Consider the following 22,407-nt stretch of genomic DNA (forward strand, 5'->3'; position numbering starts at 1 on the left):
TTCAGACCTTACACTGTGGGGAACTAACACCACGCTGGAGTCACACAGCCATTAAAGCTTGCTCCTGTTCACACTTGTCTGATATTTCCACATAGGCTTTCTGACCGGGCGCTCCACCCATCACTCTGTGGCGGTATTATCACAGCTTGTTCCTATCTGCCCATGTAAGTGTCCGCCCAGGAGAGGCGTCATTAGCAGAGATCGCGTTGTCGTTGGCTGCTGGATACACATGAATTGGCCAATTTATGCGCTAAGTATCTTCATCTTTAACTTATTTTCTAGAGCAGTAACGCAATTCCGATCTCAGATCTTCCACAGTGACAGCCAGCAGAGGGCGCTGTGCACAGTGACAGCCAGCAGAGGGCGCTGTGCACAGTGACAGCCAGCAGAGCGCGCTGTGCACAGTGACAGCCAGCAGAGGGCGCTGTGCAGCTGTCACAGAAAATGGGCTGCGGTTACATGGCCACTCGCCCTCTAGATGGCGCCATTACACAGGCACATGGGGGCGGATTATAGAAATGACCCTAGAGATGTGTGCTGCTCCAGACACTGTGGGACTACAACTCCCAGCATGTCCTGACAGCCCTCAGGAGTTATACCGCCCCCAAGAGTGAACATGAGGCAATCAGAAGATGACTCTGTGCCCACTGTGGGATGTGGTATGGGGGTGACACAATCCGGGTGAGGCAATGAGCGGGTTACATCAGAGCCCCCGGAAGGACGACGAGACGTAAAATAACTTAATAATAACAGCACGTCCGCCATAATGAGCGCAGCCGGGACCACCCGTAACGTAATAACCTCCGTTGCAGGTCCGTGCCCCCCCCAGCGCCGGTCCGTGCCCCCCCAATGCCGGTCCGCGCCCCGCAGTGAGCCCACAATTAGCCAGTGTTGACCACTGTGACTATATAGAGGGCAAATGATTGCAGATATGCCCCAGCTGCTGCAGAACCTCTTTGATTGACATTATGTCAACTTCTATTGTAGACTGACACAATAAAGTGAATGTAGCAGTACAATGGACCCCTCATGCGGGACCCCCTATAGTGCTGCCCACCAGACGGTGACATATTCGGAGCCTCCCTGGACCGCGGAGCTGACGATCACAGGCAGCAGATTTAGGGTTCACCATCACCTCGTGACCTTGACTGGGGGTCCACATCTGGGGGACCCCCTCCATTCCGCACCTCTCGTCATTAATGCGGGGGGCTTTATTAACCCCTTGTTCGCTTTTTACTATATTTAACCCCTTATCTGCTTTGAGCCTGGGGACCTGATTTTGAACCGCAGTTAACCCCTCCCCTGCCGAGGAAGAAGATCTGACCCCCACCCGGCTTCCTGCACTCCTCCTCCTCCTCCGTCTTACAGAATATTCTCCTAAAAAGCAGAAGTTTGATGCAGACTCTGAGCAGCTGACGCCGAGCATCACCCTCCATCGTACCCCGCTCCGCACACCAGGTAAGAGGCGGGGGGCTGGCATTATACCCGGCACTGTGACCGCATTTACTGGGTTACTGGTGGGCGCAGATCCCCTCGACACGACCTATATGGGGCATCAGCAGGTTCTGGGTCATCTTGGAGAATTCCCCCTGGCAGAACCTGCTGGAGGCAGATCCTCTACCCCTGCAAGGCGGCCACGTAATTATGGGGTCTTGTCACTTATATCGGACCCCCGTGATTGCAGGACGTTGTGCCGCCATTAGGCTGCACTCTCCAGATCATCGCAATTAGGGGCTAATGATAAAATAAGACGTTGCCATTGATGACCACGACGTGCTTTACGTGGCCTCCTCCTGGCACCATCTTTGTGTATTTGTGCCCCCCACAATCATCTCTTCTCCCCGTCTCTCAGGCCTCATCATGAGCAGGAAGGTGGTCCGCAGCAGTAAATTCCGCCACGTCTTCGGGCAGCCGGTGAAGGCCGACCAGTGCTACGACGACATCCGCGTATCGCAGAACACATGGGACAGCAACTTCTGCGCCGTCAACCCCAAGTTTCTGGCCATCGTGGTGGAGGCCAGCGGCGGAGGAGCCTTCATGGTGCTGCCCCTGTCCAAGGTGGGTGATGGCAGATGAACGGTCGGGGGAGCAGGGCGCATTCATTTTACAGAAGTTCCTGCAAGAGCTGAAAGCGTTGGCTGTGGTCAGGATGTGGTGGTTTTGTCACAGGAAGTGGAGAGAGCTGATGCAGGTGAAAAGGCTGCGCCAGCGACATACATGTGCACAGATCTCGGCGGCCGATCGCCCACGTCGCTGCCAATCACTGGTGTGGTCTGCTATGTTCCCGTGCATTCACGGTATGAGTGGCACCAGATACGTAAAGGCACCGTCATACACCTGAGCCTGGTGGTGGGGATGGCGCAGACAGGGCCAGAGCGGCGGCTGATACACACGGATCCCACGGGGGCCGCACCAGCGACATACATGTGCTCAGATCTCGGCGGCCAATCGCCCACGTCGCTGCCAATCACTGGTGTGGTCTGCTATGGTCCTGTGCATTCACGGTATGAGTGGCACCAGATAGGTAAAGACACCGTCATACACCTGAGCCTGGTGGTGGGGATGGCGCAGACAGGGCCGGAGCGGCGGCTGATACACACGGATCCCACGGGGGCCGCACCACCGACATACATGTGCATAGATCTCGGCGGCCGATCGCCCACGTCGCTGCCAATCACAGGTGCCATCTGCTGGCCACCATGGTCCCATTAATTCACAGTACGAGTGGCACCAGATCAATAAAGATGCCGTCATACAACTGAGCCTAGTGCTGAGGATGGCGCAGACAAGGCCGGAGCGGCGGCTGATAAACACGGATCACACGGGGGCCGCGCGGTGATCGCAGCGCACAATGGCCCCTGTGTGTCCCCGTGACATGCCCGCCGTGTGAGCGATGGGGGGGCAGAACATCTTATGACTGTCATAAAATCTGCAGAGCGGCCGAGGATGAGCATTTAACCCCTTCAGCCATTTGCACGACTAACGCTTGAAAATTAAACGTGGTTCCTGCCAATGCGACCCTTTATCTGGTACCCGGAGACAGATGTGTGTCTGGTAACCCTACGACAACCTAACAGGATTGTGGACCCTGAAAAACGGGGGTACCCCCATGACTTGTAAGTGTTCCCCCCGGCTCTGCAGTGATAGAGGAAGTGCGGTGACTCCGCGCCGCTCAGACTTGTCCTTATTTGGTCCTGAAGGTCGATTCTCGCGACACCTTCCTCGTACAAACCACAGCGATGGGAGGAACGAGCGTGAAAACCCACATCACTAATGTCACCAGCATCGCTGCAGAGCATCCGACCGCAGCTCGTCGCACAGTGAAGTGTCCGCACCTCCCTGTGAGGAGCGGGGGAAGGGACGACTACTCCTAGCACATCTCTGACTCACTATCCTGGTTAGCATATCAGTCCATAACCATTAACCACACGGTCAAACGCCGTATCAGAACCTAGAACACATAATCCAGATTAACAAAATCCAGGAAAAAAAAGGAGGGACTGAATTATATAGAAAAATAGACGATATTTTATTAAAAATTGGGAGCAGAGTCTATTTTTTACCTGAAATCAGATCAAGTGCTGGACCGTCACTGCGTCTCCCCACCCCAACGCGCGTTTTGCCTATTCTTCCAGGGGCGTGCCGGGAGATGCAGTGACGGTCCAGCACGTGCGACTTTGTATTTGTATGACAGCCGCACACTAGATTTCCCCGGGCATGTATCTGCAGTAATGCACTGACTATAACAGAGACCTGCATGTAGTTATAGCACCTTAATGATGTTACCAATGATCACGTACTCTCATACTTCACTTTGGCTCAGTGCCTATTGAATATGAATATATATATATATATATATATATATATATATATATATATATATATATATATCTATATATCTATCTATCTATCTATCTATCTATCTATCTATCTATCTCGTTGACATGCGGCACCTTTCTAACTAATTTGTTTTTGACATTTTTTAATAAAGTATCGTCTATTTTTCTATATAATATCAGTCACTTTTTTTTTCCGAGGATTTTGTTTATCTGGATTATGTGTTATATATTACTATCCAGGTTGTCAGAGCTGCATTCACAATTCTGCTGGCTTCCTGTAAACTTCTGAGTTACAGAAGCCCCAAATCTCACCACCACCCCCTTGCGTGGGTATACAGCATGTCTGCTATGTATTGTAGGAGATGCAGTGATCACAACAGGCCGTAGATAGAAGTACAGCGTGCAAGGCTGAGAGATACTGTGGGGGTACGGGGCTGAGTGGTGCTCTGCGGGGGCGGGGCTGAGTGGTGCTCTGCGGGGGCGGGGCTGAGAGGTGCCAGGTTCTCTTCATGTGTCGTCTCTTTGCAGACAGGACGCCTGGATAAGTCTCAGCCTGTGGTCTGTGGGCACACGGCTCCGGTGCTGGACATTGACTGGTGCCCCCACAACGACAACGTCATTGCCAGCGGCTCAGAGGACTGCACGGTCATGGTAAGACGGGGGGCAGTTAATGGGGGTGAGATGATGGATGTTGCCCCTTCTGTGTGATGTCATGGCCAGACACCAGTGCACAGCCAGTTACTCGCGCCTCCACTTTATCACCAGGTGTGGGAGATTCCGGACGGTGGTCTCACCCGCTCCCTCACAGATCCCCTTGTCACTCTGGAGGGTCACACAAAGAGGGTGGGCATCGTATTGTGGCACCCGACTGCTCAGAACATCCTGCTGAGTGCAGGTAAGAAATGGGCACAATATAACCCAAATCATACAGCATAGGCGGCAGCTGGAGCTGTGGGGGAAGGGTAGTGGTGCTCTGTAAGGGGGCAACGTGTAACCCACGCCATACAGCACGGGCTGCACTGTTAGTCGTGTGCAATGTGTATACCTGCATGTGCTCTGTGTATACACGTATGCATGTGCTGTGTATACATTCGTGTGCATGCGTGTGTGCATGTGCTGTGTATGCATGTGTGTGCGTATGCATGTGTGTGCGTATGCATGTGCGTGCGTATGCATGTGCGTGCGTATGCATGTGCTGTGTATGCATGTGCGTGCGTATGCATGTGCTGTGTATGCATGTGCGTGCGTATGCATGTGCGTGCGTATGCATGTGCTGTGTATACATTCGTGTGCATGCGTGTGTGCATGTGCTGTGTATGCATGTGTGTGCGTATGCATGTGCAGGGTATACATGTGTGTGCGTATGCATGTGCAGGGTATACATGAGTATTCACATTTATAAATCCCGGCAGACGAGGGATTATAGATATAAAAATGTCGGCAATCACCCAACAAGCAAGCAAAATGCTGCTCAGTGATCGAGTTGTTGGATTGTTTATGCTGGAACAGAAATGATTGTTCTCGGCAGCACATCGCCGGTGTGATCTGCAGATATGCTGCCGATACCATGATCCTGTATGGGGACAGATTGATCTATTAGGGTAGTAATGTTCTGTACGGGGTGCAAGTGATAAGTGGGCACAGTGGGACCCTCATCATATAGCACAGGTGGCACTGTTAGCTGTGGGGGAGGGTAGTAATGTCCTGTGCGGGTGATAAGTGGGCACAGCGGGACCCTCATCATATAGCGCAGGCGGCACTGTTAGCTGTGGGGGAGGGTAGTAATGTTCTGTACGGAGTGCAGGTGATAAGTGGGCACAGTGGGACCCTCGTCATATAGCGCAGGGAGCACTGTTAGCTGTGGGGGAGGGTAGTAATGTTTTGTACGGGGTGCGGGTGGTAAGTGGGCACAGCGGGACCCTCGTCATATAGCGCACGCTACACTGTTAGCTGTGGGGGAGGGTGATAAGTGGGCACAGTGGGACCCTCGTCATATAGCGCAGGCGGCACTGTTAGCTGTGGGGGAGGGTAGTAATGTTCTGTACGGGGTGCGGGTGATAAGTGGGCACAGCGGGACCCTCGTCATATAGCGCAGGCGGCACTGTTGGCTGTGAGGAGGGTAGTAATGTTCTGTACGGGGTGCGGGTGATAAGTGGGCACAGCGGGACCCTCGTCATATAGCACAGGTGGCACTGTTAGCTGTGGGGGAGGGTAGTAATGTTCTGTACTAGGTGCAGGTGATAAGTGGGCACAGTGGGACCCTCGTCATATAGCACAGGTGGCACTGTTAGCTGTGGGGGAGTGTAGTAATGTCCTGTGCGGGTGATAAGTGGGCACAGCGGGACCCTCGTCATATAGCGCAGGCGGCACTGTTAGCTGTGGGGGAGGGTAGTAATGTTCTGTACTAGGTGCAGGTGATAAGTGGGCACAGTGGGACCCTCGTCATATAGCACAGGTGGCACTGTTAGCTGTGGGGGAGGGTAGTAATGTCCTGTGCGGGTGATAAGCGGGCACAGCGGGACCCTCGTCATATAGCGCAGGCGGCACTGTTGGCTGTGGGGGAGGGTAGTAATGTTCTGTACGGGGTGCAGGTGGTAAGTGGGCACAGCGGGACCCTCGTCATATAGCACAGGCGGCACTGTTGGCTGTGGGGGAGGGTAGTAATGTTCTGTACGGGGTGCAGGTGATAAGTGGGCACAGTGGGACCCTCGCCATATAGCACATGTGGCACTGTTGGCTGTGGGGGAGGGTAGTAATGTTCTGTACGGGGTGCGGGTGATAAGTGGGCACAGTGGGACCCTCGTCATATAGCGCAGGCAGCACTGTTAGCTGCGGGGGAGGGTAGTAATGTTCTGTACGGGGTGCAGGTGATAAGTGGGCACAGCAGGACCTTCGTCATATAGCGCAGGCGGCACTGTTAGCTGTGGGGGAGGGTAGTAATGTTCTGTACGGGGTGCAGGTGATAAGTGGGCACAGTGGGACCCTCGTCATATAGCGCAGGCGGCACTGTTGGCTGTGGGGAGGGTAGTAATGTTCTGTACGGGGTGCGGGTGATAAGTGGGCACAGCGGGACCCTCGTCATATAGCACAGGCGGCACTGTTAGCTGTGGGGGAGGGTAGTAATGTTCTGTACGGGGTGCAGGTGATAAGTGGGCACAGTGGGACCCTCGCCATATAGCACATGTGGCACTGTTGGCTGTGGGGGAGGGTAGTAATGTTCTGTACGGGGTGCGGGTGATAAGTGGGCACAGTGGGACCCTCGTCATATAGCGCAGGCAGCACTGTTAGCTGTGGGGGAGGGTAGTAACGTTCTGTACGGGGTGCAGGTGGTAAGTGGGCACAGTGGGACCCTCGTCATATAGCGCAGGCGGCACTGTTGGCCAGGGGGACTATGTACCGTGTTCTGTATCCCCAGGGTGCGACAACGTCGTCCTGATCTGGGACGTGGGGTGCGGACAGTCCATCATTTCCATAGACGAGACGCACACCGACCTCATATACAGCGTGGCCTGGAACAGGAACGGGTCCCTCATCTGCACCTCCTGCAAAGACAAGAAGATCCGGATCATAGAGCCCAGAGCCGGGACCGTGATAACGGTGAGCGCAGAGCATTGGCAATGACAGGCTGCTCTGCAGGTGCAATGTGGAGGCATTACCCGAATCCACCAGCAGGGCGGCAGCACACATTGCCCCAGTGATTGCATCCAGCGCTCTGTCCTCTTCCTGCAGGAGAAGGAGAAGCCCCATGAGGGCAGCCGGCCGGTCCGCGCCATCTTTGTGTCCGATGAGCAGATACTGACCACAGGGTTCAGCCGGATGAGCGAGCGGCAGGTGGCCCTATGGGACACGGTGAGTCAGTGCAGAGTGCTGCCACCTCCTGGCTGCCCGCAGTATGACACCTGCAGATCTGGTGGTCTGCAGCCCCCACTATGGGCCTGTGTGTACCCGCAGAGCATCTCACCTCCACGCCTTGTGTTTCTCCTCCACAGAAGGCCTTCGACTCTCCGCTGACCCTGCAGGAGCTGGACACGAGCAGCGGCGTCCTCATCCCCTTCTTTGACCCCGATACGAATATCGTCTATGTCTGCGGGAAGGTGGGCGATAGCGATTCTGCACAGCGCCCGTCTTTATGGGGGGACGGACGTGGCAGGGGTCACATTTCTGTGTCTCGTCACAGGGGGACAGCAGCATCCGCTACTTCGAGGTGACGGACGAGGCGCCCTACGTGCACTACCTGTCGCTGTACAGCAGTAAGGACTCCCAGCGGGGGATGGGCTACATGCCAAAGCGCGGCCTGGAGGTGAACAAGTGCGAGATTGCCCGGTAGGTGTCATGGCGGAGCGGCGCCCACTGTCGGCTCGGCGGCGCCATCTTTACGGGGAATATATCGTTTCAGATTTTACAAGCTGCACGAGAGGAAATGTGAACCCATCGCCATGACGGTGCCCAGGAAGGTGAGACCCTGCTCCGGCGGGCATCGGACGGGCACAGGGGCAGGACTGACTGTCACTCCTCTCCTCCGCAGTCCGACCTGTTCCAGGACGATCTGTACCCGGACACCATCGGCCCGGACCCCGCGCTCACCGCGGACGAGTGGCTGTCAGGCCAGAACGCAGAGCCGCTGCTCATCTCCTTAAAGGACGGATACGTCCCGAGCAAAAGCCGAGAACTGAAGGTCACCAAGAACGTCCTGAACGTGCGGCTGCCGAAACGCAGCCAGTCGTCCAACGGGAGCGGGGCCAGCGGGGTAAGAGGCGTCACACACGGGGCGCCGCGGGCCACAATCCACCGTCCACTGACGCACCTGTCCTTCCACACACAGGACTCCAGCCTGGAGCAGCTGATGGAGGAGATCAAGCAGCTGAAGGCCACCGTCACGGAGCAGGGGCAGCGCATCGCCGAGCTGGAGGGCAAAGCGTCCAACTAGATGGGGTGCGCCCCTCTAACCCGCGCGGCTCCCTCCTCCCGGGGGACATCACAAGGGGCCATCAACCCGACCTCAGACCACGGGACAGCGGACAACAGCGCAGACGGCGGGGCCAATTACACCGTCATCGTACCGTCTGCCCATCGCAGTCCTCCGCCATCCTGGGGGGCACAGCAAGGTGTAAATATTACTGATTATGATACTTGATATCATCCCCCACCCCAAAAAGACCAAACACCCCTCGAGACATCATCTTTTGTCAGGTTCTTCTATGTCTAATCCCTGGTGACAGCATCCAGCTTTCCTGTGGTACCGAATGGCAAAACTGCCCGATCATCCACCAACATGGGAGTAAGAGACAATACTGCAGCAATGTGGAAACCTGACAGAAGCAGACAGCAGGATAGTTCATCTTTTTATAAATAAAATACTGTTTAATAATAAAAAACCAGAAAAATAAAAAATAAAAAGTAAGTTGTCTACAGCCTCAAACTGTATGTATACAGAGATACATGATAAGATCCTGTCTGCAGTCACCACTAGGGGGAGCTCCTTGTATACAGAGATACATGATAAGATCCTGTCTGCAGCCACCACTAGGGGGAGCTCCCTGTATACAGAGATACATGATAAGGTTCTGTCTGCAGTCACCACTAGGGGGAGCTCCCTGTATACACAGATACATGATAAGATCCTGTCTGCAGTCACCACTAGGGGGAGCTCCCTGTATACAGAGATACAGGATAAGATCCTGTCTGCAGTCACCACTAGGGGGAGCTCCCTGTATACAGAGATACATGATAAGATCCTGTCTGCAGTCACCACTAGGGGGAGCTCCCTGTATACACAGATACATGATAAGATCCTGTCTGCAGCCACCACTAGAAGGAGCTCCCTGTATACAGAGATACATGATAAGATCCTGTCTGCAGTCACCACTAGGGGGAGCTCCCTGTATACAGAGATACATGATAAGATTCTGTCTGCAGCCACCACTAGAAGGAGCTCCCTGTATACAGAGATACATGATAAGATCCTGTCTGCAGTCACCACTAGGAGGAGCTCCCTGTATACAGAGATACATGATAATATCCTGTCTGCAGCCACCACTAGAGGGAGCTCCCTGTATACAGAGACACATGATAAGGTCCTGTCTGCAGTCACCACTAGGGGGAGCTCCCTGTATACAGAGATATATAAGATCCTGTCTGCAGCCACCACTAGGGGGAGCTCCCTGTATACAGAGATACATGATAAGATCCTGTCTGCAGCCACCACTAGGGGGAGCTCCCTGTATACAGATACATGATAAGATCCTGTCTGCAGTCACCACTAGGGGGAGCTCCCTGTATACAGAGATACATGAGAAGATCCTGTCTGCAGCCACCACTAGGGGGAGCTCCCTGTATACAGAGATACATGATAAGATCCTGTCTGCAGTCACCACTGGGGGGAGCTCCCTGTATACAGAGATACATGATAAGATCCTGTCTGCAGCCACCACTAGGGGGAGCTCCCTGTATACAGAGATACATGAGAAGATCCTGTCTGCAGCCACCACTAGGGGGAGCTCCCTGTATACAGAGATACATGATAAGATCCTGTCTGCAGTCACCACTAGGAGGAGCTCCCTGTATACAGAGATACATGATAAGATCCTGTCCGCAGCCACCACTAGGGGGAGCTCCCTGTATACAGAGATACATGATAAGATCCTGTCTGCAGCCACCACTAGGGGGAGCTCCCTGTATACAGGGATACATGATAAGATCCTGTCTGCAGCCACCACTAGGGGGAGCTCCCTGTATATAGAGATAATGATAAGATCCTGTCTGCAGCCACCACTAGGGGGAGCTCCATGTATATAGAGATACATGATAAGATCCTGTCCGCAGCCACCACTAGGGGGAGCTCCATGTATATAGAGATACATGATAAGATCCTGTCTGCAGCCACCACTAGGGGGAGCTCCCTGTATACAGAGATACATGATAAGATCCTGTCTGCAGCCACCACTAGGGGGAGCTCCCTGTATACAGGGATACATGATAAGATCCTGTCTGCAGCCACCACTAGGGGGAGCTCCCTGTATATAGAGATAATGATAAGATCCTGTCTGCAGCCACCACTAGGGGGAGCTCCATGTATATAGAGATACATGATAAGATCATGTCTGCAGTCACCACTAGGGGGAGCTCCCTGTATACAGAGATACATGATAAGATCCTGTCTGCAGTCACCACTAGGGGGAGCTCCCTGTATACAGAGATACATGATAAGATCCTGTCTGCAGCCACCACTAGGGGGAGCTCCCTGTACACAGAGACACATGATAAGATCCTGTCTGCAGCCACCACTAGGGGGAGCTCCCTGTATACAGAGATACATGATAAGATCCTGTCTGCAGCCACCACTAGGGGGAGCTCCCTGTATACAGAGATACATGATAAGATCCTGTCTGCAGCCACCACTAGGGGGAGCTCCCTGTATACAGAGATACATGATAAGATCCTGTCTGCAGTCACCACTAGGGGGAGCTCCCTGTATACAGAGATACATGATAAGATCCTGTCTGCAGTCACCACTAAGGGGAGTTAATAACATAGCTCCCCCTAGTGGTAGCTGCAGACATAGTCTTGTGTTTCGCTGTATGTGCAGAGCTGTATTATGTTGAAAGGAAAGGTATGAACTACTAGAACACATTTTATTTTTACATCAGATTAACTCTGCAAGCGCTGGTCAGTCCTCCCAGGTTACAGAATGTCCACAGAGACTCTCCAGTCCATATAACTGTCTGTGATCTCGTCACTTTTGCTTGTCTTGTTCCCACTGTGCTGGAGTCAGTGTCTTCTGTTCAAAGGCGTGAATGATCTTCAGCTCTTCTGCAAGACAGCTATTAACAAGCCTGTAGAGGGCAGCAGAGAGACACAAACCTGTGAAGAGATCTGGGGCCTAAGGGCATGTTCACATGGTCAGTAAATGCTGCGCATTGGACTCTGTACATCTGCAGTGTCCAAATGTTACAGCACAGTGGGGGGGGGGGTTAAAAGAAAACCCATGTCCACTAGCCACCAGCGGCTTCCCTGGGGAGACAGACATGTGGCGCATCTCTCCAGACCGCAGCATGTCTATTTATCTTGTGGAGACACTCAACCTCTGCAAGGTAAATATCACCAGTACAATGTATAAAGGCTCTGTGATTCCGCACGGTTCCATGATCACAGAGGATTCACCTGCGTACAAAAGCCGACATGTGCTGCTGATTCCTGACCGTGGGAACATACCTTAACGGATGTAACTCAGGGTCAGTAATGTAATGTATGTACACAGTGACTACACCAGCAGAATAGTGAGTGCAGCTCTGGAGTATAATACAGGAGGTAACTCAGGGTCAGTAATGTAATGTATGTACACAGTGACTGCACCAGCAGAATAGTGAGTGCAGCTCTGGGGTATAATACAGGAGGTAACTCAGGATCAGTAATGTAATGTATGTACCCAGTGACTGCACCAGCAGAATAGTGAGTGCAGCTCTGGAGTATAATACAGGATGTAACTCAGGATCAGTAATGTAATGTATGTACACAGTGACTGCACCAGCAGAATAGTGAGTGCAGCTCTGGAGTATAATACAGGATGTAACTCAGGATCAGTAATGTAATGTATGTACACAGTGACTGCACCAGCAGAATAGTGAGTGCAGCTCTGGAGTATAATACAGGATGTAACTCAGGATCAGTAATGTAATGTATGTACACAGTGACTGCACCAGCAGAATAGTGAGTGCAGCTCTGGAGTATAATACAGGAGGTAACTCAGGATCAGTAATGTAATGTATGTACACAGTGACTGCACCAGCAGAATAGTGAGTGCAGCTCTGGGGTATAATACAGGATGTAACTCAGGATCAGTAATGTAATGTATGTACACAGTGACTGCACCAGCAGAATAGTGAGTGCAGCTCTGGGGTATAATACAGGAGGTAACTCAGGATCAGTAATGTAATGTATGTACACAGTGACTGCACCAGCAGAATAGTGAGTGCAGCTCTGGAGTATAATACAGGATATAACTCAGGATCAGTAATGTATGTACACAGTGACTGCACCAGCAGAATAGTGAGTGCAGCTCTGGGGTATAATACAGGAGGTAACTCAGGATCAGTAATGTAATGTATGTACACAGTGACTGCACCAGCAGAATAGTGAGTGCAGCTCTGGGGTATAATACAGGAGGTAACTCAGGATCAGTAATGTAATGTATGTACACAGTGACTGCACCAGCAGAATAGTGAGTGCAGCTCTGGGGTATAATACAGGATGTAACTCAGGATCAGTAATGTAATGTATGTACACAGTGACTGCACCAGCAGAATAGTGAGTGCAGCTCTGGGGTATAATACAGGAGGTAACTCAGGATCAGTAATGTAATGTATGTACACAGTGACTGCACCAGCAGAATAGTGAGTGCAGCTCTGGAGTATAATACAGGAGGTAACTCAGGATCAGTAATGTAATGTATGTACACAGTGACTGCACCAGCAGAATAGTGAGTGCAGCTCTGGGGTATAATACAGGAGGTAACTCAGGATCAGTAATGTAATGTATGTACACAGTGACTGCACCAGCAGAATAGTGAGTGCAGCTCTGGGGTATAATACAGGATGTAACTCAGGATCAGTAATGTAATGTATGTACACAGTGACTGCACCAGCAGAATAGTGAGTGCAGCTCTGGGGTATAATACAGGAGGTAACTCAGGATCAGTAATGTAATGTATGTACACAGTGACTGCACCAGCAGAATAGTGAGTGCAGCTATGGAGTATAATACAGGATATAACTCAGGATCAGTAATGTATGTACACAGTGACTGCACCAGCAGAATAGTGAGTGCAGCTCTGGGGTATAATACAGGAGGTAACTCAGGATCAGTAATGTAATGTATGTACACAGTGACTGCACCAGCAGAATAGTGAGTGCAGCTCTGGGGTATAATACAGGATGTAACTCAGGATCAGTAATGTAATGTATGTACACAGTGACTGCACCAGCAGAATAGTGAGTGCAGCTCTGGTGTATAATACAGGATGTAACTCAGGATCAGTAATGTAATGTACACAGTGACTGCACCAGCAGAATAGTGAGTGCAGCTCTGGAGTATAATACAGGATGTAACTCAGGATCAGTAATGTAATGTATGTACGCAGTGACTGCACCAGCAGAATAGTGAGTGCAGCTCTGGGGTATAATATAGGATGTAACTCAGGATCAGTAATGTAATGTATGTACACAGTGACTGCACCAGCAGAATAGTGAGTGCAGCTCTGGAGTATAATACAGGATGTAACTCAGGATCAGTAATGTAATGTATGTACACAGTGACTGCACCAGCAGAATAGTGAGTGCAGCTCTGGGGTATAATACAGGAGGTAACTCAGGATCAGTAATGTAATGTATGTACACAGTGACTGCACCAGCAGTACAGTGAGCGCAGCTCTGGGGTATATTGCAGGGTGTATTCGGTTGTCACCTGTGCCTCTGGAGCAGCGCTTTTCCTTCAAACTGTGTGGAGACCACTAACACCCGGAAGCTGGTGGAGCAATGATTGGGGGACGTGTCTTCTACTTCCTGGAGGACACAGAGATACAGGAGATCAGTAACTAGGTCCTCTCTCCTCCTGTACCAGTTATGACTTGTATTGTTCAAGATTATTGTACTTGTTTTTATTATGTATACCCCTCCTCACATGTAAAGCGCCATGGAATAAATGGCGCTATAATAATAAATAATAATAATAATAACTACACATTAATATACACCTGGAGGACTACAATGCCCAGCAGTTACAAGAACACATCCACATCCGGCTGTTCCTGCTCCGGGGAGGTGTTCAGTGGCCGCAGCTGTAACTAGAAGTCTCATTAAAAATAAAAGTAATGTCACGTGACAACCCCTCCCCCATCTGTGTTATTAAGGGGACTACAGCATCGTGACAGGAAAAGCTGGGAAGGTTGTGTGAGACTTGTAGTGCTCCTAGTCATGTGACCCCGGCCTCGCTCCTCACCACATGTTCCGCCTGCAGCTCCCGCAGCAGTTTCTCCTTCAGGGTCTCCGCACTGATAGCGCCGTCTGCAGCCATGATCCGGCAACTGGACTAACTGCGCATGTGCAAACACTACCGCACTGCGCGGGGCATCCACTCTTTTCATTGGCCAGACGGTCTCTAGGCAGCAGTGAGTACAGTGACTGACAGGACTTCCGTCCAATTAGTCAGCACTAGGTAAAGAAAGAGGCGGAGACAAATACATAAGAGCCAATGAGAAACAGTATCGATTTAGGACCCAGCGTTTCTGGCCTGAGCTGCCCTCAATATTGCCTGAAAATATTATTTTTTCATTTGCAAATTTTCATCAACGTTAGATAAAATTCTCACTTTTAATGTGATCATAATAATAGAGTAAATGTTAGTGACAGCGTGGAGTGTGTCACTGCGGGAGCATAACGGGTTAATGACATAGATTCATACAGGCGATCGTGCTGGACGTGTCTGTCACTATGGAAGCTGCACACGGAGGACCCGTAACCAGGAAGTGAGCGCCCCCTGCAGGCGGTGGATCCGTATACCCCTTGTATCTGCCCCTCTCTCCCGCAGGCAGGATGGTGGTGGACGTGGAGGGATTCTTCGGCGTTTACCTCCTGTTCTGCACCAACCCCAAGTATAAGGGTCGGATCTACATCGGCTTCACTGTGAATCCAGAGAGAAGGATCCAGCAGCACAACGGAGGCAGACAAAAGGGCGGAGCCTGGAAGACAAGTGGGCGGGGCCCCTGGTAACGTTACACTGTGTCTCCTTCCCGCTGCTGGTGCTCCGGGAATGTGGCCGGAGCCTGGTAATGTCTCACAGCTGAGATGTTGTTACAGTATCACCCAGCCGGTCCTCTGTGAGCGAAGCCCAGAATCCGTCCGCACAGAGCTGTGTGCACTGGATGCTGTGTAGCAAAGCTTCAGCTGTGAGAAGCATCAGGGCGGCAGGTGTCCAGTGCTGTGCACCCACAGAGACCAGAAAAACCGACCAGAAAACCAGAAGGAAGGAAATCCGGGACCCTCCATTGTAGTGAGCGGTCGGGGCCTCCATTGTAGTGAGCGGTCGGGGGCCTCCATTGTAGTGAGCGGTCGGAGCCTCCATTGTAGTGACCGCTCGGGCCTCCATTGTAGTGAGCGGTCGGAGCCTCCATTGTAGTGAGCGGTCGGGGTCCTCCATTGTAGTGACCGCTCGGGCCTCCATTGTAGTGACCGCTCGGGCCTCCATTGTAGTGACCGGTCGGGGCCTCCATTGTAGTGAGCGGTCGGGGCCTCCATTGTAGTGACCGGTCGGGGCCTCCATTGTAGTGACCGCTCGGGCCTCCATTGTAGTGAGCGGTCGGGGCCTCCATTGTAGTGACCGCTCGGGCCTCCATTGTAGTGAGCGGTCGGGCCCTCCATTGTAGTGAGCGGTCGGGCCCTCCATTGTAGTGACCGCTCGGGCCTCCATTGTAGTGACCGGTCGGGGCCTCCATTGTAGTGAGCGGTCGGGGCCTCCATTGTAGTGAGCGGTCGGGCCCTCCATTGTAGTGAGCGGTCGGGCCCTCCATTGTAGTGACCGCTCGGGCCTCCATTGTAGTGACCGGTCGGGGCCTCCATTGTAGTGAGCGGTCGGGCCCTCCATTGTAGTGACCGCTCGGGCCTCCATTGTAGTGAGCGGTCGGGGCCTCCATTGTAGTGAGCGGTCGGGGCCTCCATTGTAGTGAGCGGTCGGGGCCTCCATTGTAGTGAGCGGTCGGGGCCTCCATTGTAGTGAGCGGTCGGGCCCTCCATTGTAGTGACCGCTCGGGCCTCCATTGTAGTGAGCGGTCGGGGCCTCCATTGTAGTGAGCGGTCGGGGCCTCCATTGTAGTGAGCGGTCGGGGCCTCCATTGTAGTGAGCGGTCGGGGCCTCCATTGTAGTGAGCGGTCGGGGCCTCCATTGTAGTGAGCGGTCGGGGCCTCCATTGTAGTGAGCGGTCGGGGCCTCCATTGTAGTGAGCGGTCGGGGCCTCCATTGTAGTGAGCGGTCGGGGCCTCCATTGTAGTGAGCGGTCGGGGCCTCCATTGTAGTGAGCGGTCGGGGCCTCCATTGTAGTGAGCGGTCGGGGCCTTCATTGTAGTGAGCGGTCGGGGCCTCCATTGTAGTGAGCGGTCGGGGTCCTCCATTGTAGTGAGCGGTCGGGGCCTCCATTGTAGTGACCGGTCGGGGCCTCCATTGTAGTGAGCGGTCGGGCCCTCGGCTCCTGACACCAGAGAGACGTTTACAATGTCAGTGACTTTTCCTTCTCTTACAGGGACATGGTGCTGATCGTTCACGGATTCCCTAATGACATCGCTGCCTTACGGGTGAGAACCATGCGGTACAGGAATAAGGAGCAGGCTGAAGTGTGAGCGCAGCTCTGGGTGTGATTGGAGTACGGGAGTTCTGGGTGCAGCTCTGGGTGTGATTGGAGTACGGGAGTTCTGGGTGCAGCTCTGGGTGTGATTGGAGCACGGGAGTTCTGGGTGCAGCTCTGGGTGTGATTGGAGTACGGGAGTTCTGGGTGCAGCTCTGGGTGTGATTGGAGCACGGGAGTTCTGGGTGCAGCTCTGGGTGTGATTGGAGCACGGGAGTTCTGGGTGCAGCTCTGGGTGTGATTGGAGCACGGGAGTTCTGGGTGCAGCTCTGGGTGTGATTGGAGCACGGGAGTTCTGGGTGCAGCTCTGGGTGTGATTGGAGCACGGGAGTTCTGGGTGCAGCTCTGGGTGTGATTGGAGCACGGGAGTTCTGGGTGCAGCTCTGGGTGTGATTGGAGCACGGGAGTTCTGGGTGCAGCTCTGGGTGTGATTGGAGCACGGGAGTTCTGGGTGCAGCTCTGGGTGTGATTGGAGCACGGGAGTTCTGGGTGCAGCTCTGGGTGTGATTGGAGCACGGGAGTTCTGGGTGCAGCTCTGGGTGTGATTGGAGGACGGGAGTTCTGGGTGCAGCTCTGGGTGTGATTGGAGCACGGGAGTTCTGGGTGCAGCTCTGGGTGTGATTGGAGCACGGGAGTTCTGGGTGCAGCTCTGGGTGTGATTGGAGCACGGGAGTTCTGGGTGCAGCTCTGGGTGTGATTGGAGCACGGGAGTTCTGGGTGCAGCTCTGGGTGTGATTGGAGCACGGGAGTTCTGGGTGCAGCTCTGGGTGTGATTGGAGCACGGGAGTTCTGGGTGCAGCTCTGGGTGTGATTGGAGCACGGGAGTTCTGGGTGCAGCTCTGGGTGTGACTGGAGCACGGGAGTTCTGGGTGCAGCTCTGGGTGTGATTGGAGCACGGGAGTTCTGGGTGCAGCTCTGGGTGTGATTGGAGCACGGGAGTTCTGGGTGCAGCTCTGGGTGTGATTGGAGCACGGGAGTTCTGGGTGCAGCTCTGGGTGTGATTGGAGCACGGGAGTTCTGGGTGCAGCTCTGGGTGTGATTGGAGCACGGGAGTTCTGGGTGCAGCTCTGGGTGTGACTGGAGCACGGGAGTTCTGGGTGCAGCTCTGGGTGTGATTGGAGGACCGGAGTTCTGGGTGCAGCTCTGGGTGTGATTGGAGGACCGGAGTTCTGGGTGCAGCTCTGGGTGTGATTGGAGGACCGGAGTTCTGGGTGCAGCTCTGGGTGTGATTGGAGGACCGGAGTTCTGGGTGCAGCTCTGGGTGTGATTGGAGGACGGGAGTTCTGGGTGCAGCTCTGGGTGTGATTGGAGGACGGGAGTTCTGGGTGCAGCTCTGGGTGTGATTGGAGGACGGGAGTTCTGGGTGCAGCTCTGGGTGTGATTGGAGGACGGGAGTTCTGGGTGCAGCTCTGGGTGTGATTGGAGGACGGGAGTTCTGGGTGCAGCTCTGGGTGTGATTGGAGGACGGGAGTTCTGGGTGCAGCTCTGGGTGTGATTGGAGGACGGGAGTTTTGGGTGCAGCTCTGGGTGTGATTGGAGCACGGGAGTTCTGGGTGCAGCTCTGGGTGTGATTGGAGCACGGGAGTTCTGGGTGCAGCTCTGGGTGTGATTGGAGGACGGGAGTTCTGGGTGCAGCTCTGGGTGTGATTGGAGGACGGGAGTTCTGGGTGCAGCTCTGGGTGTGATTGGAGGACGGGAGTTCTGGGTGCAGCTCTGGGTGTGATTGGAGTCCCGGGCTTCTGGGTGCAGCTCTGGGTGTGATTGGAGGACGGGAGTTCTGGGTGCAGCTCTGGGTGTGATTGGAGCGCGGGAGTTCTGGGTGCAGCTCTGGAGGGGCTTGGTGCTCTGGATGTAACCGGGTCTTCGCCTCTCTCCTCAGTTTGAGTGGGCCTGGCAGCACCCGCACGTCTCTCGCCGGCTCACCCACGTCCCACGCAAGACAAAGAAACAGTCCAGCTTCGACTTCCACCTCCTGGTCCTCTACCACATGCTGCGTGTGGCCCCCTGGAAGCGCTTACCCCTCACCCTGCGCTGGCTCCGACAGGAGTACCACAGGGCGCTGCCTCCCCTCCTCCAGCCTCCGCTGCACATGCCCCTGGCGTACGGACAAGTGAGGGCCAAGCCCATAGGCAAGACACCAGGGGAAAAGGGTGACGGAGAGGAGACGGGCGGCCAACTGCAGGGCGTCACTCAGCGGTGCAGGGTCTGCTACGACAAACTACAGGTGAGGGGCGCAGCACAGGGGAGTACTTACATGCCGCATGGGGTGTATGGTGAACGATGAGGGGCGCAGCACAGGGGAGTACTCACATGCCGCACGGGGTGCTCAGTGTACAATGAGGGGAGTACTTACATGCCGCATGGGGTGCTCAGTGTACGAGGGGCGCAGCACAGGGGAGTACTTACATGCTGGACAGGGTGCCAGTGTACGAGGGGCACAGCACAGGGGAGTACTTACATGCCGCACGGGGTGCCAGTGTACGAGGGGCACAGCACAGGGGAGTACTTACATGCCGCACGGGGTGCCAGTGTACGAGGGGCACAGCACAGGGGAGCACTCACATGCTGCACGGGGTGCTCAGTGTACAATGAGGGGAGTACTTACATGCCGCACGGGGTGCTCAGTGTACGAGGGGCACAGCACAGGGGAGCACTGACATGCCGCACGGGGTATACGATGAGGGGTGCAGTACCGGGGAGCACTTACATGCCCCACAGGGTGCCCAGTGTACAATGAGGGGAGCAGCACAGGGGAGTACTCACATGCCGCACAGGGTATACGATGAGGGGGTGCAGTACAGGGGAGTACTCACATGCCGCTTGGGGTGCCTGGAGTTCGGTGAGGGACCTGAAAGTTGTGATTTTCCCATGTGATGGCGGCCTCTCTTCTTCTTCCTCCCAGAGTCAGGATGACGCCCTGCGCTGCCTGCACCCCGGCTGCTCCATGACCGCTCATATCTTCTGCTTGGCCAAAGTCTTCCTCCAAAGCGAGCCGGAACACCTGATCCCCGTGGAGGGTCTGTGCCCCAGGTCAGCCCCTAACCCTGCCCCCCGTCAGGATCGCCCGAGCCTCTGCCAGCAGAGTATACCGCCATCACACATCCTCACTCTCCTGCTTTGTGTCACCTCCGCCTTTCATTGCTCTCTAGGTCTGGCTGCCTGTTACATTGTAACAAACCCTCAGCTGTGAGACATTGCTGACATCTTGCATTTGGTCCAAACCCCCAATTCTAGAAGCTGCAGAATAACTGCGGCCTCATCCTGCGACCCCCCTGTGGGTCTGTGCTGCTCGGAGTTCTGCTCTGAAGGACGAGTGCATTATGTCGCCCCCTGACCTCTGCCGCCTCCTGTCTTGCAGCTGTGGAAACTCCGTCCTGTGGGGAGACCTGATCCGATATAAGAAGGGTTGCTATGGCGATCTGGAGGAGATATCGCAGGTGGAGTAGACCTGATCGTACTGGCGGCCATCGCTGCTGTAATCGGACGGCGGATATAAACTCTGCAGAATCACTGGGTGGACGAGCTGCACGGCTGATGGCTGCGGTGCCGGAGGCCGCCTGCGTGGGGCAGCGCGGTGCAAAGGTCTGCAAGATGTATATATTGTACAGTGACCGTCTTATCCGTAGGGCCCTCTAACCTATGGGCCTGCTGGGAGGTGTAGTGCTACAGCAGCTAGTTTTTATTGTATGTACTTTGATATGAAATAAATCGCACTATATTTTGGCCACAAGAGCAAAGGTCACTGGGCGAGAGTGAGGGTCTATAGCGCAGAGGGGACCCGCTGCATCCGAGGAGGCACAATGGAAAGAATCCCAGTCCTCAGTAGATGTGACGCTCCCCGGCGGCTGGATATCGGCAGATCCTGGCTGATGGCCGCCCAGTCTGCTCACATCAGTGATCGGTTCTCACATTTCTGGGCTTTTATTTGTCGCTCTGAGGATTCTCTGCAGATTCTCCATGCGACCGAGATCTCGGGAGTTCACCGAGCTAATTAGTTCTCACTTCTGCATGTGATCTGGTCTCCAGCATAGGGGAAAAGCATCATCCCCACATCGTCCTGGATGATGGGAAAAGTTGCACCCGGAGGAGGTTTCGATCCCGTGGTCTTAGGTATATTGTGAGCGAGGCCCTCCATGGATGAGAAGCGCCCACACATGACTGCTGGCAGACACAGGACTCACAGCAGAGTGGTCTTCTCCGGACAAGCTTTCTTCCAGACGTCCCAGTTGCATAGAGGTCACTCGTGTGGGGGCTTCTCATCCATGGCGGGGGGCTAACTCACAATTTTACCTAACAATAAAGAATGGGATCCAATCATTCTCCACAATCCATGTGGTGATGATGCTTCTCACGATAATGTAATAATGTAATATTGTGAGTTTGGTTTCAGAAGGTTACATGGCTTTCCAGACACGCTGCAGCTTCGACCCCTCTTTCTCCCCCTCTATGGCAGACACTCTGTGCAACTTGATACCAATGTGTGAGCAGATTATGGCTTAAGGTACCGTCACATTAAGCGACGCTGCAGCGATAGCGATGCCGATCGCTGCAGCGTCGCTGTTTGGTCGCTGGAGAGCTGTCACACAGACCGCTCTCCAGCGACCAACGATGCCGAGGTCCCCGGGTAACCAGGGTAAGCATCGGGTTGCTAAGCGCAGGGCCGCGCTTAGTAACCCGATGTTTACCCTGGTTACCAGCGTAAAAGTTAAAAAAACAAACAGCACATACTCACCAGCGCGTCCCCCAGCCTCTGCTTCCTGACACTGACTGAGCTCCGGCCCTAACAGCACAGCGGTGACGTCACCGCTGTGCTTTCACTTTCAGTTTAGGGCCGGCGCTCAGTCAGTGTCAGGAAGCAGAGGCTGGGGGACGCGCTGGTGAGTATGTGCTGTTTGTTTTTTTAACTTTTACGCTGGTAACCAGGGTAAACATCGGGTTACTAAGCGCGGCCCTGCGCTTAGTAACCCGATGTTTACCCTGGTTACCAGTGTAAAATATCGCTGGTATCCTTGCTTTTGCTGTCAAACACGGCGACCTAGCGACCAAATAAAGTGCAGACCTTCTAGCAGCGACCAGCAATTTCACAGCGGGATCCAGATCGCTGCTGCGTGTCAAATACAGCGATATCGCTATCCAGGTCGCTGCAACGTCACGGATCGCTGGCGATATCGCCTAGTGTGA

At 53.8% G+C, this 22,407-nt stretch overlaps 3 protein-coding genes across 4 annotated transcripts; 2 read left to right on the top strand and 1 right to left on the bottom strand.

Annotated features, from left to right (window-relative positions):
• The first annotated feature begins 1,302 nt into the window (after positions 1-1,302).
• On the top strand, positions 1,303-9,249 carry CORO1A (coronin 1A). The gene is made up of 11 exons (XM_077273996.1): positions 1,303-1,458; positions 1,853-2,058; positions 4,368-4,490; positions 4,605-4,734; positions 7,255-7,436; positions 7,569-7,688; positions 7,829-7,933; positions 8,017-8,162; positions 8,236-8,293; positions 8,365-8,586; positions 8,662-9,249. The coding sequence occupies exons 2-11, from the start codon at positions 1,861-1,863 to the stop codon at positions 8,764-8,766; spliced, it is 1,389 nt and encodes a 462-aa protein (XP_077130111.1). The 5' UTR covers positions 1,303-1,458; positions 1,853-1,860; the 3' UTR covers positions 8,767-9,249.
• Positions 9,250-11,451: 2,202 nt separating this feature from the next.
• On the bottom strand, positions 11,452-14,986 carry LOC143785272 (bolA-like protein 2). Its single transcript, XM_077274010.1, has 3 exons — positions 14,832-14,986; positions 14,298-14,395; positions 11,452-11,671 (listed from the first exon to the last, which is right to left on the bottom strand). The coding sequence occupies exons 1-3, from the start codon at positions 14,904-14,906 to the stop codon at positions 11,572-11,574; spliced, it is 273 nt and encodes a 90-aa protein (XP_077130125.1). The 5' UTR covers positions 14,907-14,986; the 3' UTR covers positions 11,452-11,571.
• A 348-nt stretch (positions 14,987-15,334) lies between these two features.
• LOC143785274 (structure-specific endonuclease subunit slx1-like) lies at positions 15,335-20,950 on the top strand. Of its 2 annotated transcripts, none has more exons than XM_077274016.1 (5): positions 15,335-15,597; positions 17,125-17,176; positions 19,106-19,450; positions 20,129-20,256; positions 20,585-20,950. In XM_077274016.1, the coding sequence occupies exons 1-5, from the start codon at positions 15,425-15,427 to the stop codon at positions 20,670-20,672; spliced, it is 786 nt and encodes a 261-aa protein (XP_077130131.1). In that variant the 5' UTR covers positions 15,335-15,424; the 3' UTR covers positions 20,673-20,950. The 2 variants fall into 2 exon arrangements, with proteins under 2 accessions (XP_077130131.1, XP_077130132.1); XM_077274017.1 differs by lacking the exon at positions 15,335-15,597 and adding an exon at positions 15,646-15,869.
• Positions 20,951-22,407: the final 1,457 nt, after the last annotated feature.

The sequence above is a fragment of the Ranitomeya variabilis genome, chromosome 7 (genome assembly GCF_051348905.1).
Source record: "Ranitomeya variabilis isolate aRanVar5 chromosome 7, aRanVar5.hap1, whole genome shotgun sequence".
Lineage (NCBI taxonomy): Eukaryota > Metazoa > Chordata > Amphibia > Anura > Dendrobatidae > Ranitomeya > Ranitomeya variabilis.